Source organism: Pygocentrus nattereri, chromosome 11, assembly GCF_015220715.1.
Source record: "Pygocentrus nattereri isolate fPygNat1 chromosome 11, fPygNat1.pri, whole genome shotgun sequence".
In the NCBI taxonomy this organism is placed as follows: Eukaryota; Metazoa; Chordata; class Actinopteri; order Characiformes; family Serrasalmidae; genus Pygocentrus; species Pygocentrus nattereri.
Window position 1 is genome coordinate 1,401,477 of NC_051221.1, and position 16,338 is coordinate 1,417,814.

General features: G+C 48.8%; 1 protein-coding gene across 5 annotated transcripts in view; it reads left to right on the forward strand.

The window, feature by feature from the left end:
- The window catches only part of tert (telomerase reverse transcriptase), a 43,066-nt gene that overhangs the window by 8,766 nt on the left and 17,962 nt on the right, over positions 1-16,338 (forward strand). For all 5 annotated transcript variants that reach the window (XM_037542457.1, XM_037542458.1, XM_037542461.1 and 2 more), the window contains exons 2-3: positions 12,858-14,190; positions 15,221-15,407. In XM_037542457.1, the coding sequence (XP_037398354.1) occupies positions 12,858-14,190; positions 15,221-15,407 (1,520 nt within the window). The remainder of the gene's footprint in view (positions 1-12,857; positions 14,191-15,220; positions 15,408-16,338) is intronic.

Here is a 16,338-nt window from a genome sequence, read left to right on the forward strand (position 1 = left end):
TAGATCTGTGGGGTTAGCTGTAGATCTTTGGGGTTAGCTGTGGATCTGTGGGGTTAGCTATGGATCTGTAGGGTTAGCTGTGGATATGTGGGGTTAGCTGTAGATCTGTGGGGTTAGCTGTAGATCTGTGGATGTAGCTGTTGATCTGTGGGGTTAGCTGTGGATCTGTGGGGTTAGCTGTAGATCTGTAGGGTTAGGTATAGATCTGTGGGGTTAGCTGTGGATCTGTGGGGTTAGCTGTAGATCTGTGGGGTTAGCTGTAGATCTGTGGGGTTAGCTGTGGATCTGTGGAGTTAGCTGTGGATCTGTAGGGTTAGCTGTAGATCTGTGGGGTTAGCTGTGGATTTGTGGGGTTAGCTGTAGATCTGTGGGGTTAGCTGTAGATCTGTGGATGTAGCTGTTGATCTGTGGGGTTAGCTGTGGATCTGTGGGGTTAGCTGTGGATCTGTGGGGTTAGCTATGGATCTGTGGGGTTAGCTGTAGATCTGTGGATGTAGCTGTGGATCTGTGGGGTTAGCTGTGGATCTGTGGGGTTAGCTATGGATCTGTGGGGTTAGCTGTTGATCTGTGGGGTTAGCTGTGGATCTGTGGGGTTAGCTGTGGATCTGTGGGGCTACCTGTGGATCTGTGGAGTTACCTGTGGATCTGTGGAGTTAGCTGTGGATCTGTGGGGCTAGTTGTGGATCTGTGGAGTTAGCTGTGGATCTGTGGGGTTAGCTGTAGATCTGTGGGGTTAGCTGTAGATCTTTGGGGTTAGCTGTGGATCTGTGGGGTTAGCTATGGATCTGTAGGGTTAGCTGTGGATCTGTGGGGTTAGCTGTGGATATGTGGGGTTAGCTGTAGATCTGTGGGGTTAGCTGTAGATCTGTGGATGTAGATGTTGATCTGTGGGGTTAGCTGTGGATCTGTGGGGTTAGCTGTGGATCTGTGGGGTTAGCTGTAGATCTGTGGATGTAGCTGTTGATCTGTGGGGTTAGCTGTGGATCTGTGGGGTTAGCTGTGGATCTGTGGGGTTAGCTGTGGATCTGTGGGGTTAGCTGTGGATCTGTGGGGTTAGCTGTGGATCTGTGGGGCTAGCTGTGGATCTGTGGAGTTAGCTGTGGATCTGTGGGGCTAGTTGTGGATCTGTGGGGTTAGCTGTGGATCTGTGGGGTTAGCTGTAGATCTGTGGGGTTAGCTGTAGATCTGTGGGGTTAGCTGTGGATCTGTGGGGTTAGCTATGGATCTGTGGGGTTAGCTGTGGATCTGTGGGGTTAGCTGTGGATCTGTGGGGTTAGCTATAGATCTGTAGGGTTAGCTGTGCATCTGTGGGGCTAGCTGTGGGGCTAGCTGTGGATCTGTGGGGTTAGCTATAGATCTGTAGGGTTAGCTTTGGATCTGTGGGGTTAGCTGTGGATCTGTGGGGTTAGCTATGGATCTGTAGGATTAGCTGTGGATATGTGGGGTTAGCTGTAGATCTGTGGGGTTAGCTGTAGATCTGTGGATGTAGATGTTGATTTGTGGGGTTAGCTGTGGATCTGTGGGGTTAGCTGTGGATCTGTGGGGTTAGCTGTAGATCTGTGGATGTAGCTGTTGATCTGTGGGGTTAGCTGTGGATCTGTGGGGTTAGCTGTGGATCTGTGGGGTTAGCTGTGGATCTGTGGGGTTAGCTGTTGATCTGTGGGGTTAGCTGTGGATCTGTGGGGTTAGCTGTGGATCTGTGGGGCTAGCTGTGGATCTGTGGAGTTAGCTGTGGATCTGTGGGGCTAGTTGTGGATCTGTGGGGTTAGCTGTGGATCTGTGGGGTTAGCTGTAGATCTGTGGGGTTAGCTGTAGATCTGTGGGGTTAGCTGTGGATCTGTGGGGTTAGCTATGGATCTGTGGGGTTAGCTGTGGATCTGTGGGGTTAGCTGTGGATCTGTGGGGTTAGCTGTGGATCTGTGGGGTTAGCTATAGATCTGTAGGGTTAGCTGTGGATCTGTGGGGCTAGCTGTGGGGCTAGCTGTGGATCTGTGGGGTTAGCTGTGGATCTGTGGGGTTAGCTGTGGATCTGTAGGATTAGCTGTGGATCTGTGGGATTAGCTGTGGATCTGTAGGATTAGCTGTGGATCTGTGGGGTTAGCTGTGGATCTGTGGGGTAGCTGTAGATCTGTGGGGTAGCTGTAGATCTGTGGGGTTAGCTGTAGATCTGTGGGGTTAGCTATAGATCTGTAGGGTTAGCTTTGGATCTGTGGGATTAGCTGTGGATCTGTGGGGTTAGCTGTGGATCTGTGGGGTAGCTGTAGATCTGTGGGGTAGCTGTAGATCTGTGGGGTTAGCTATAGATCTGTAGGGTTAGCTTTGGATCTGTGGGGTTAGCTGTGGATCTGTGGGGTTAGCTGTGGATCTGTGGGGTTAGCTATGGATCTGTGGGGTTAGCTGTTGATCTGTGGGGTTAGCTGTGGATCTGTGGGGTTAGCTGTGGATCTGTGGGGCTAGCTGTGGATCTGTGGAGTTAGCTGTGGATCTGTGGAGTTAGCTGTGGATCTGTGGGGTAGCTGTAGATCTGTGGGGTAGCTGTAGATCTGTGGGGTTAGCTATAGATCTGTAGGGTTAGCTTTGGATCTGTGGGGTTAGCTGTGGATCTGTGGGGTTAGCTGTGGATCTGTGGGGTTAGCTATGGATCTGTGGGGTTAGCTGTTGATCTGTGGGGTTAGCTGTGGATCTGTGGGGTTAGCTGTGGATCTGTGGGGCTAGCTGTGGATCTGTGGAGTTAGCTGTGGATCTGTGGGGTTAGCTGTGGATCTGTGGGGTTAGCTGTAGATCTGTGGGGTTAGCTGTGGATCTGTGGGGTTAGCTTTAGATCTGTAGGGTTAGCTATAGATCTGTGGGGTTAGCTGTGGATCTGTGGGGTTAGCTGTGGATCTGTGGGGTTAGCTGTGGATCTGTAGGGCTAGCTGTGGATCTTTGGGGCTAGCTGTGGATCTGTGGAGTTAGCTGTGGATCTTTGGGGTTAGCTGTAGATCTGTAGTGTTAGGTATAGATCTGTGGGGTTAGCTGTGGATCTGTGGGGTTAGCTGTGGATCTGTAGGGTTAGCTATAGATCAGTGGGGTTAGCTGTGGATCTGTGGGGTTAGCTGTGGATCTGTGGGGCTAGTTGTGGATCTGTGGAGTTAGCTGTGGATCTGTGGAGTTAGCTGTAGATCTGTGGGGTTAGCTGTAGATCTGTGGGGTTAGCTGTGGATCTGTGGGGTTAGCTGTGGATCTGTGGGGTTAGCTGTGGATCTGTGGAGTTAGCTGTGGATCTGTGGAGTTAGCTGTGGATCTGTGGGGTTAGCTGTAGATCTGTGGGGTTAGCTGTAGATCTGTGGGGTTAGCTATAGATCTGTGGGGTTAGCTGTTGATCTGTGGGGTGAGCTGTGGATCTGTGGGGTGAGCTGTGGATCTGTGGGGTTAGCTGTAGATCTGTGGGGTTAGCTGTGGATCTGTGGGGTTAGCTGTGGATCTGTGGGGTTAACTGTAGATATGTGGGGTTAGCTGTGGATCTGTGGAGTTAGATGTGGATCTGTGGAGTTAGATGTGGATCTGTGGAGTTAGCTGTGGATCTGTGGGGTTAGCTATGGATCTGTGGGTTTAGCTGTGGAGTTAGCTGTAGATCTGTTCAGTTAGCTGTGGAGTTAGCTGTGGAGTTAGCTGTGGATCTGTTCAGTTAGCTATGGGGTTAGTTGTGGATCTGTTCAGTTAGCTGTGGGGTTAGCTTTGGATCTGTTCAGTTAGCTGTGGGGTTAGCTGTAGATCTGTTCAATTAGCTGTGGGCTTAGCTGTGGGGTTAGCTGTGGGGTTAGCTGTGGATTTAGCTGTGGATCTGTTCAGTTAGCTGTGGGGTTAGCTGTGGATGTGTTCAGTTAGCTGTGGGGTTAGCTGTGGATCTGTTCAGTTAGCTGTAGAGGTTAGCTGTGGATCTGTTCAGTTAGCTATGGGGTTAGCTGTGGAGTTAGCTGTGGGTCTATTCAGTTAGCTGTGGGGTTAGCTGTGGAGTTAGCTGTGGAGTTAGCTTTGGATCTGTTCAGTTAGCTGTGGGGTTAGCTGTGGGGTTAGCTGTGGAGTTAGCTGTGGATCTGTTCAGTTAGCTGTGGGGTTAGCTTTGGATGTGTTCAGTTAGCTGTGGATCTGTTCAGTTAGCTGTGGGGTTAGCTGTGGGGTTAGCTGTGGGGTTAGCTGTGGATGTGTTCAGTTAGCTGTGGGGTTAGCTGTGGATGTGTTCAGTTAGCTGTGGGGTTAGCTGTGGATGTGTTCAGTTAGCTGTGGGGTTAGCTGTGGATCTGTTCAGTTAGCTGTGGAGTTAGCTGTGGATCTGTTCAGTTAGCTATGGGGTTAGTTGTGGAGTTAGCTGTGGGTCTATTCAGTTAGCTGTGGGGTTAGCTCTGGAGTTAGCTGTGGAGTTAGCTTTGGATCTGTTCAGTTAGCTGTGGGGTTAGCTGTGGGGTTAGCTGTGGAGTTAGCTGTGGATCTGTTCAGTTAGATAGATAGATAGATAGATTCAACTTTATTGTCATTACTCAGTATAAGTACATGGCAACGAAATGCAGTTAGCATCTACCAGAAGTGCAAATAGTAGCAAATAGTGCAAAAAGAGAGTGTGCAAGTGTGCAATAAATAGGCATAGTGCAACATTACAGTATATAGAATAAATTACTTATAGATATGCAAAAAAATAGATTATAGATGTGTAGATATATACATGAACATGTTGGAGATGTACACTGTATAGAATAACTGTTGCGATGTGTTATTTACATGGCAGTAGAATGTTACATTTGTGCAGTGGTAATAATGATGAATAAAATAAAACAACAGCTCTGATTGGTGAGTGTAGTATGAAAGGCAGTGTTCATAGTCCGCTGTGTGCAGTATGAGTGGTAGTGATATCAGCGAGGTGTGGAGTTCAGCAGAGTGATTGTGGAGGGAAAGAAGCTGGACCTGAGCCGACTGGTTCTGGCCCGGATGCTCTTGTATCTCCTCCCGGATGGAAGTAGGTTGAACAGTTTGTGGTTGGGGTGGGAGGGGTCCTTAATGATGCTGTGTGCTCTGCGCACACAGCGCTGGTGGTGAATGTCTTTGATGGCAGGGAGCTGCATGCCTGTGATGCGCTGAGCAGTCCTTACTACCCTCTGCAGGGATTTCCTTTCCGCCACAGTGGAGCTACTGTACCACACGGTCACACAGTTGGTCAGTATGCTCTCGATGGTGCATCTGTAAAAATTTGTGAGGATCTGAGGAGACAGCCGGTCTTGTTTTAGTCTCCTCAGGAAGTAAAGACGCTGCTGTGCCTTCTTGATGAGATGGGAGGTGTTGAAGGACCATGAAAGGTCTGCCGAGATGTGGATTCCCAGGAACCTAAAGCTGGACACACGTTCTACCTCTGCTCCGTTGATGTAGACAGGAGAGTGTGTGCAGCCCTTGGTTTTCCGATAGTCCACGATGAGTTCTTTGGTTTTGCCTGTGTTCAGGATGAGGTTGTTGGTGGTGCACCAGGAAGTCAGGTGCTGGATCTCCTCCCTGTAGGCCGATTCATCGTTGTTCCTGATGTGGCCAACCACTGTGGTGTCGTCTGCAAACTTGATGAGGATGTTAGATGTGTGCAGAGGAACACAATCGTGGGTGAACAGGGAGAAGAGCAGAGGGCTCAGCACACAGCCTTGCGGCACACCAGTGTTCAGGGTGATGGTGGTAGACATATGACTGCCCAATCTCACAGATTGGGGTCGGTCTGTCAGGAATTCCAAAACCCAGTTACACATGGGGGTGCTGATTCCCAGGTCGCTGAGCTTGGTGACCAGCCTAGTTGGGATGACCGTGTTAAAAGCAGAGCTGAGGTCGATGAACAGCATGCGGATGTAGGTGTTCCTTTCATCCAGATGGGTGAGGGCAGAGTGAAGAGCAGTGGAAATTGCATCCTCAGTCGACCTGTTTGCACGGTATGCAAACTGGTGGGAGTCCAGGGATGGTGGGAGCACTGTCTTTAGGTGGTTGAGGACCAGTTTCTCAAAGCACTTCATCACAATGGGGGTGAGTGCGACTGGGCGGAAGTCATTAGGACATGCAGCAGATGAGCACTTTGGCACCGGTATGATGGTGGATGTCTTCCAGCATGCCGGAACAGCAGCCTGGGCCAGTGATAGGTTGAAGATATCGGTGAAGACCTTGGCTAACTGTCCAGCGCACGCTCTGAGGACACGTCCAGGGACGCCATCTGGACCAGCAGCTTTGCGTGAATGCACCTTGCTCAGTACAGACTGTACATTATCAGTGGAAAGTGTGAGGGGGCTTTCATTGTGGGGAAGACCACTCCACGTGCTGTGTTGGTCATTCCTCTGGTCGAAACGAGCGTAGAACTGATTAAGCTCATCTGGGAGAGAGGCACTGCTGGCTGAGGGGGTCAGGGATGGAGGCCTGTAGCCAGTGATTGCCTGAATGCCCTTCCACATGCGGCGGGGGTCAGAGTTGTGGAAGTTCTCCTCAACAGACAGTTTGTAGATGTACTTGGCTTTCTTAATCCCTTTTTTCAGGTTTGCCCTGGCTGAGCTGTAAGCCTCGGCATCGCCAGATCTGAAAGCAGCATCACGTGCTTTCAGCAGTAGGCGAACCTCTGCATTCATCCAGGGTTTCTGATTAGGAAAGATTTTCAGTTGTTTAACAGAAGTGACGTTGTCTATGCATGAGTTTATGTAACTCATGACTGCTGAAGTGTACGTGTCCAAGTCTGTGTGAGATTCTGTGGTGGCTTGAGAGGAGAACACACTCCAGTCAGTGTTTTCAAACTGACGCTGTAGTGTAGAGATGGCCCCCTCTGGCCATACCTTAACAGTCTTTGTTGATGTTTTCACACGTCTGATGAATGGCACATACTTCGGGAGCAGGAACAATGAGAGGTGATCAGACTGCCCCAGGTGGGGGAGGGGTACAGCCTTGTATGCCTCTGCGATATTTGTGTAGACATGATCCAGGGTTTTGTCTCCTCTTGTTGGGCAGGAGACATTCTGATGAAATTTTGGCAGTACAGATTTCAGGTTGGAATGATTGAAGTCCCCCGCAACAATAAAAAGACCGTCTGGATGCGCAGTTTGTTGTTTACTGATTGCCAAACTCAGCTCCTCCATAGCTAGTTTAGCATTGGCATCAGGAGGGACGTAGGCAGCAGTAATAATAGCGGCTGAATGCTCTCTAGCCATATGAAAGGGGCGACACTTTATCATCAGGTATTCTAAGTTAGAAGAACACCGACGTTCAGTTTCTGTGGAGTCAGTGCACCACAGTTTGTTTACATAGATGCACAGACCCCCCCCTCTGCTCTTGCCGGAGTCCTCAGCCACTCTGTCCGCTCTGAACATGCTGCGTCCGTCCAGCTCCACCGCGATGTCGGGAATGTCGCTGTTCAGCCACGATTCCGTCACAATCATGACGTTACACTCCCTGATCCATCTCTGTGTAGTGGTCCATAGTCGCAGCTCGTCCATTTTGCCCGCTAGAGCCCGGACGTTGGCAAGAAACAAGCTGGGAACCGCCGATCGGTGGGGGCTTAGCCTTAGCTTAGCACGTAGCCCCCCTCGCTTACCCCGCTTTTGTTTGCGTTCTGCGCGCCGGCGCCGGCTGCGCTCCGTTGGGGGAGCAGGCTGCGTTGCCCACGGTACTGCTGAGATTTCCCGAGGGAGTTCTAGATGGTTCAAAACTCTGTTGTTGCAGGTGAAACCAATGTTCAACAAAGCCTGTCGGCTGTAGGAAATGTATGCTAGGCAGTTTGAGGTAAAAAAAGTTGAAACCAGTAGGCAGATAACTACTAGAAGGCGAAATCCGGAGAGACGCTGGGCCTCGTGTTGTGCACGCGCCGCCATCTTGGAAAGCACAGTTAGCTGTGGGGTTAGCTGTGGATGTGTTCAGTTAGCTGTGGGGTTAGCTGTGGATCTGTGGGGTCAGCTGTAGATCTGTGGTGTTAGCTGTAGATCTGTGGGGTTAGTTGTGGATCTGTGGATTTAGATGTGGATCTGTGGGGTGAGCTGTTGATCTGTGGGCTTAGCTGTAGATCTGTGGTGTTAGCTGTAGATCTGTGGGGTTAGTTTTGGATCTGTGGATTTAGATGTGGATCTGTGGGGTGAGCTGTTGATCTGTGGGCTTAGCTGTGGATCTGTGGGCTTAGCTGTGGATCTGTGGGGTTAGCTGTGGATCTGTGGAGTTAGATGTGGATCTGTGGAGTTAGCTGTGGATCTGTGGGGTTAGCTATGGATCTGTGGGTTTAGCTGTGGAGTTAGCTGTAGATCTGTTCAGTTAGCTGTGGAGTTAGCTGTGGATCTGTTCAGTTAGCTATGGGGTTAGTTGTGGATCTGTTCAGTTAGCTGTGGGGTTAGCTGTGGATCTGTTCAGTTAGCTGTGGGGTTAGCTGTAGATCTGTTCAGTTAGCTGTGGGGTTAGCTGTGGGGTTAGCTGTGGGGTTAGCTGTGGATCTGTTCAGTTAGCTGTGGGGTTAGCTGTGGATCTGTTCAGTTAGCTGTGGGGTTAGCTGTGGATGTGTTCAGTTAGCTGTGGGGTTAGCTGTGGATGTGTTCCGTTAGCTGTGGGGTTAGCTGTGGATCTGTTCAGTTAGCTGTGGAGTTAGCTGTGGATCTGTTCAGTTAGCTGTGGGGTTAGTTGTGGAGTTAGCTGTGGGTCTATTCAGTTAGCTGTGGGGTTAGCTCTGGAGTTAGCTTTGGATCTGTTCAGTTAGCTGTGGGGTTAGCTGTGGGGTTAGCTGTGGAGTTAGCTGTGGATCTGTTCAGTTAGCTGTGGGGTTAGCTGTGGATGTGTTCAGTTAGCTGTGGGGTTAGCTGTGGATGTGTTCAGTTAGCTGTGGGGTTAGCTGTGGATGTGTTCAGTTAGCTGTGGGGTTAGCTGTGGATCTGTTCAGTTAGCTGTGGGGTTAGCTGTGGATCTGTTCAGTTAGCTGTGGGGTTAGCTGTGGAGTTAGCTGTGGATCTGTTCAGTTAGCTGTGGAGTTAGCTGTGGATCTGTTCAGATAGCTGTGGGGTTAGCTGTGGATGTGTTCAGTTAGCTGTGGGGTTAGCTGTGGATGTGTTCAGTTAGCTGTGGGGTTAGCTGTGGATCTGTTCAGTTAGCTGTGGAGTTAGCTTTGGATCTGTTCAGTTAGCTATGGGGTTAGTTGTGGAGTTAGCTGTGGGTCTATTCAGTTAGCTGTGGGGTTAGCTGTGGAGTTAGCTTTGGATCTGTTCAGTTAGCTGTGGGGTTAGCTGTGGAGTTAGCTGTGGATCTGTTCAGTTAGCTGTGGGGTTAGCTGTGGAGTTAGCTGTGGATCTTTTCAGTTAGTTGTGGGGTTAGCTGTGGAGTTAGCTGTGGATCTTTTCAGTTAGTTTTGGGGTTAGCTGTGGAGTTAGCTGTGGATCTGTTCAGTTAGCTGTGGGGTTAGCTGTGGGGTTAGCTGTGGGGTTAGCTGTGGGGTTAGCTGTGGATCTGTTCAGTTAGCTGTGGGGTTAGCTGTGGAGTTAGCTGTGGATCTGTTCAGTTAGCTCTGGGGTTAGCTGTGGGGTTAGCTGTGGAGTTAGCTCTGGATCTGTTCAGATAGCTGTGGGGTTAGCTGTGGAGTTAGCTGTGGATCTGTTCAGTTAGCTGTGGGGTTAGCTGTGGAGTCAGCTGTGGATCTGTTCAGTCAGCTGTGGATCTGTTCAGTTAGCTGTGGATCTGTTCAGTTAGCTGTGGGGTTAGCTGTGGATCTGTTCAGTTAGCTGTGGGGTTAGCTGTGGGGTTAGCTGTGGAGTTCGCTGTGGATCTATTTAGTTAGCTGTGGGGTTAGTTGTGGAGTTAGCTGTGGATCTATTCAGTTAGCTGTGGAGTTAGCTGTGGATCTTTTCAGTTAGCTGTGGGGTTAGCTGTGGAGTTAGCTTTGGATCTGTTCTGTTAGCTGTGGGGTTAGCTGTGGATCTTTTCAGTTAGCTGTGGGGTTAGCTGTGGATCTTTTCAGTTAGCTGTGGGGTTAGCTGTGGGGTTAGCTGTGGGGTTAGCTGTGGATCTTTTCAGTTAGCTGTGGGGTTAGCTGTGGATCTTTTCAGTTAGCTGTTTGGTTAGCTGTGGGGTTAGCTGTGGAGTTAGCTGTGGATCTGTTCAGTTAGCTGTGGGGTTAGCTGTGGATCTTTTCAGTTATCTTTGGGGTTAGCTGTGGAGTTAGCTGTGGATCTGTTCAGTTAGCTGTGGGGTTAGCTGTGAAGTTAGCTGTGGATCTGTTCAGTTGGCTATGGGGTTAGCTGTGGATCTGTTCAGTTAGCTGTGGGATTAGCTGTGGATCTGTTCAGTTAGCTATGGGGTTAGCTGTGGGGTTAGCTGTGGATCTGTTCAGTTAGCTATGGGGTTAGCTGTGGGGTTAGCTGTGGATCTGTTCAGTTAGCTATGGGGTTAGCTGTGGGGTTAGCTGTGGATCTGTTCAGTTAGCTGTGGGGTTAGCTGTGGATCTGTTCAGTTAGCTGTGGGGTTAGCTGTGGAGTTAGCTGTGGATCTGTTCAGTTAGCTGTGGAGTTAGCTGTGGATCTGTTCAGTTAGCTGTTCAGTTAGCTGTGGGCTTAGCTGTGGATCTTTTCAGTTATCTTTGGGGTTAGCTGTGGAGTTAGCTGTGGATCTGTTCAGTTAGCTGTGGGGTTAGCTGTGGAGTTAGCTGTGGATCTGTTCAGTTAGCTGTGGGGTTAGCTGTGGAGTTAGCTGTGGATCTGTTCAGTTAGCTATGTGGTTAGCTGTGGGGTTAGCTGTGGATCTGTTCAGTTAGCTGTGGGGTTAGCTGTGGGGTTAGCTGTGGATCTGTTCAGTTAGCTGTTCAGTTAGCTGTCGGTTTAGCTGTGGAGTTAGCTGTTGATCTGTTCAATTAGCTGTGTGTCTGTTCAGTTAGCTGTGGATCTGTGGAGTTAGCTGTGGAGTTAGCTGTGGGTCTGTTCAGGTAGCTGTGGGGTTAGCTGTGGAGTTAGCTGTGGAGTTAGCTGTCGGTCTGTTCAGTTAGCTTTGGAGTTACCCTTGGAATTATCTGTGGAGCTGTCTGTGGAGTTAGGAGTGATATAGATTGTGAAGTTTCATCTTGATAAATGTTACTAAAAGCAAAGTGAGAACTTCCAGCAGAAGTACTGAAGGACTGTCATGCAGAACATGTTGGAAAATCGTTTAAGTGCTGACATCTGTGGAGTAAGAACAGCTGCAGTCTGGTGAGAAAAGTACCTGTTCTTTGTGCTGGTTCAGTTCCCATGTGGACGTCTAGGTGAAGATGGGCCGCAGAGGCTCTACCTTTTTGACTCCTGTAAACAAGTGGATTACTGGGAGATCTGGCATCCGGGACCTGCTGGAGCCTGAAGATCTTGGCAGACGGAAGTTCTGTCCTCGGAGATGTGCTGGCAGGCACAGACGCATGACTGATTCCCTCATGGTTTAGACAGTGCTGCCGGAGTGAACGCTGGTGCTGGACAGTGTTTTGGCTCTGGTTCCCTAATCCCGGCATTTGTTTTTAGAGGAGTAACTGCACATAGCAGGTTTCTCACTGTCTCTGAACCATGAGCCGAGGTTCGGCCTACAGCCAATGGAAAGTGGAGGCACAAGAGGATATCTCTATGATAGCGAGGATTAATGCACACTCACTGTCCACTTTATCAGCTCCACTTACTGTATAGCTGCACTCTGTAGTTCTACAGTTACAGACTGTAGTCCATCTGTTTCTCTGATACTCTGTTACCCTGTTCTTCAGTGGTCAGGACCCCCATGGACCCTCACAGAGCAGGTACTGTTTGGGTGGTGGATCATTCTCAGCACTGCAGTAACGCTGATGTGGTGGTGTTGTGTTAGTGTGTGTTGTGCTGGTGCGTGTGGATCAGACACAGTAGTTGATGCAGTGTTTTGGTGCCGTATCTCCAGAGTTCGGTCCTCCTCCTCCAGCTGCTCATTCTGAGCGTGTGCAGGCCAATGCAGGCCGGGGCAGGTTAAGGTTGGCCTCAGACAAGGTATTTGTGTCCCGTATCTTGATGAGTTGTCAGTTGTGGTGAGTGACGCTGTGGGTTCTGCAGGAATGAGCTGGAGGTGTTTGTGGGTTTGGCAGTTCTGCATGTCAGCCTAACACCACGAGGGCTTTTTATTATAGAGCTTAGATCCAGTACAGAACAGGCTGCAAACAGCTGCTGTAGTGAATTTGCATTTGAAAAGCAGCAGGATTTTAAGCATGCAGGGTCACTACAGCAACCCAAAAAACCTGTGCTGTTTCCTACAAGCATCTGTTTCACTCCTGCTTCTTTCCCGTGGTCAGTCATAGCCAGGCATGTTGGTCTTTTACAGCAAGCACAAACACAGATGCAGCTCGATGTTTAGCTGAGTTAAGTTAGTGTTTTAATGTGTTTCAAATTCAAATTTTATTTCCACTTGAGATTCAGAGTAATTCCCAAATTCCAGTTTTGGGCTGATTCTGGTTTTCATATCATGTGAATGTTTTGGACGAACAATGTAATTTTGGCCACATTCATTAGTTCTACTCACTCTGCAGTGTATGGGCCAGGACTGGGCGAAGGACCCAGCCAGAAATTTTTCAAACTGGGAAAAAATAATAAAATAATTTAAAAACTGAAGAAAAAAAATATTAAAATATTATTTCCTGAAACATTTCAATAATTTAATTTGCCGTAACTTTATCAGACATATATGTATGATCCACATGTAATGCATATGTCTGACATTTATTTGTGTGTACACGTCTATTTTATGATGTATAAATGATATTAAAAAATGAACACTAATTAAGCGTATTCACCCACAGTCCCTGCCCTTACATCTATGTGCCTCCCCTAGATGAAACACTGAGGATGTCTGCTAAGTAAACTTCATTCTCCTTTTCTTCCCAGCTGGCCACGCTGCCTGAGGTGTTGGCGTTCGTGCTGAACCACATGAAGAGAAAGAAGAAGAGGAACGTCCTAAGCTTTGGCTATCACTATAGCAACCAGCGGGGAGACTGGGACCCCTTCAAGTTCCATGGGGCTGTCTCCCAAAGTGCTGCCTTTATCACCGGTAGTGAGCTGTGGGCCAAGATCAACCAACGGCTGGGCACCGAGGTCACAAAATACCTACTGCAGGAGTGCTCGGTGTTCGTCACAGCACCCCCTTCATGTCTGGTGCAGTTTTGCGGCGTGCCTATTTATGACCTGGTACCTGTGCGCCCCTGGTCTGGGTTCTTCCTCACCTCCGGCCCACCTGTCACCTGTGGCAGCAGCAGGAGAGGGGGACACAAGCCTAGAGCAAGAAACACTAGCAAAAAGAGAAAGAATGAAGAAAGACAAAGTGGTTCCACCACCTGTGGACCCGAGACTAAGGCAAGCAAAGGTAGAAAAACGGCCAACACCAAAAAGAGACAGATAGACAAAGTAGAAGAAGTTGCCCAAGATGTAGAAAGCACTAGAAAGAGAAAAAGAGGAGGAGGAGATGGAGAAGAAAGTGAAGGAACAGAGGACGAGGGTACTGAAGCCAAGAAGAAATGTATTGATGTCACAGAAAATGCCAGCAGTCCACCTGGAGAGCCTCCAGTTGAGACAAATGGAGCAGATTCTGTTCAGTCGGAGTGGGTGGAGCCAGTTACATCAGGTACCGCCCCCAAAGAGGGAGTGTCTAGTTGGAAGCCGAGTGACCAGCCCCCTCCACGCCCCTCCCACTGCTCCGTCCGGGTACTCAGCATGCTCTACAGCGGCCGTGGCATGAAGGGCTTCCTCCTCAACCGGAAGATACGGGGAGGAGTGGGCGGAGCCAGGCGAATTCTGGGGGTGGAACTTGTGAGGATGATCTTCCTCCAGGGTGAAGCCTGTTTGTCCGGAGCAGAACCGAAACCAAGAAAGCTTCCCAAACGCTTTTTTGGAATGGTGCCCCTTTTCAGCCGGTTGCTACGGCAACACAGGAAGTGCCCGTATGCCCACTTCCTGCGTAAGAAGTGCTCAGGCGGTGAGGGGATGGAGGACCTGTCATCCCTGCTGGTTTCCCATTGCTCCTTCTACAGGGTCTATCTGTTCGTCAGGGAGTGCGTACGCTACGTTGTTCCGCTCGAGCTCTGGGGCTCCGAGCAGAACCTGCTGAACTTCCTGTCCTGTGTGAAGCACTTCCTGCGTCTGGGGAAGTTCGAGAGGCTCTCGCTGGCTCAGGTGATGTGGAGGATGAAGGTGAGCGACTGCAGCTGGACTGGACACAAAAAACGTAAGCTCTCACAGAATTCTCCAGGTACTCACCATGAGGAACCGCGAAGTTCACGGTTGCACTGGCCAATTATAAATACCTCAAACTGTACATGTATATGTATTGTGCAGAACAGAAGCCTCAGCAGCTATATCGATTCCCAGCTGTGTGAGGGGCAGTGAGTCTCTCTTCAGACACGCAGACACGCCTCCAAAGCTCAGTCTTAGAAGCTGGTTTAGCCTTTTCTGCTTCTCACGATCCAAGTGATCCCAATCACAGACATAAGCTCTACTGGAGCTGGATTAGCATCACCGGTGCTGTAATCTGTGAGCGATTTGAGTGGTCGATTCATACGGGACAAAGGGTCTCTGTAATTTCCCAAAATTGCCCCAAACAGTCCTGATCCAGACATCATTGTGTTGACATTTACATCAGCAGCATGCGACAGGCACCATACTCCAGCTATGGTAAACATGACCCAAAAGAGCAAAAAATAAAAATGATACAAAACAATAAAAACTAGCATTTTTTGGTCCAAGCTTCATAAAATTTTTGCCCAATGTAAATGACAGTTGCTGCACTCAAATGGGGTAGAAAAGTGGAACTTTAAAGAAAACAGAGATACTTGTACTTCTTTGGACGATGTGTAAAGCTTTCTTTCTGTGGTTGTTGCTATTAGACCAACTACGGTTTTGCAGTAAATGATGAATAAACATCTAAGCCATAATGACTTTGTTAAAGGAATATTTAGCCGAAGTTCCTCTGGTTTTCCCCTCTTTACCCCAAATGTAGTTGTTCAGTTTTCTTTCTACATTTTTAGCACTGAAGCTATGAGGCTAATGTAGCTAACAAGTAACGGAAGCATTTGTACACTAATTAGCATGGTGCTAAGTGCACGCCTAGTTACATGCTTGTCTCTGACGATGTTCAGTATCTCTGTGCTTTCTGACTCTGTATGACTGTTATCTATAAACATGGACTGAAGTACATTAGCATAAAGCTAAACGTATTAGCAGCAGCTGTTGAAGTCTGAATTGTGCCTCTTGTCCAGGTCACTGTCCCAGCGAGCAGCGCTACAGGGAGTGGATTCTGGGTCAGTTCCTGCTCTGGATGCTAGACAGCTTTGTGCTGGGTCTCGTTAAAGCCATGTTCTACGTCACTGAGAGTATGGGCCATAAACACGCCCTGCGCTTCTACAGACGCGACGTCTGGACCAAACTGCAGAAGCTGGCCTTCAGGTACTGAGTCCTAACACCATGTGGAAAAGCTGCTGTTTCTCTCTCTCTTTATTCTGTGTTTTTTATGTTTTGAAAAGATGCTAAACATTAACCCCCCTGGGGTCGACGAACTTGCTCAAGCATCAAATACTTCTATATCTGTTTGTGATGATCCAGCTCAGAAATCCAGTTCAAACAAACCCTTCCTTAATCCGTAGAGCCGCCCTTTACATTCCTCCAATCTTCTCCCAAGATCATACGAGACTCACATCCGGAGTTATGAGCCTGTGAAGAGGGGCTGAGATACACCTCATCTGCCACTCACTGTGTGGAGCTGCTGGATTTGTGTCGGTTTACGTTCTGTGTGAAACTGATCAATGGGCATCACTATGGACTGACCGTCACGCCGGAAACCCTTCATGCAGTCCACATCGGAGACTCGTGTGAAACGGCGTCAGAGAGTTTCCAGCTGCTGAAGGAAAGTAGTGATGAAGATTACGGAGCGTTTAGTAATGAAACATAAGGATAGTGTTCTATGAAGAACCTTTAAAGGAGAGTTTCAGAGGATATGAACGAATTGAGAGAATGAATCCGACCCCAGAGGTTTAAAGAGTTCAAGAACTCAAAGAACTCAAGACTCATCACCCTGACCAGAATTAGAAGCTAAATACTTTCTACCGTGCAGCTGTTTAAAAGAAATTCATCTCAAGATGTGAATGGTGCCTAAACGGTAGTAAGTTACCAATACCAAAAGACAAGAAAGAGTGTGCAAACTATCGCACAGTGTACAGGATAGTAGCTGACAGTTGGCTAGCAAGCTAGTTGGCTTACTTGCCCATTTCCACAGAAAATAACTCACCCATGAAGCTAATAATCTGTAACTTACTCTTATTGTTACTTTATCATCATCAAGTGCCATTAAGTCATTTCCGACTCCTGGTGACCGTATAGA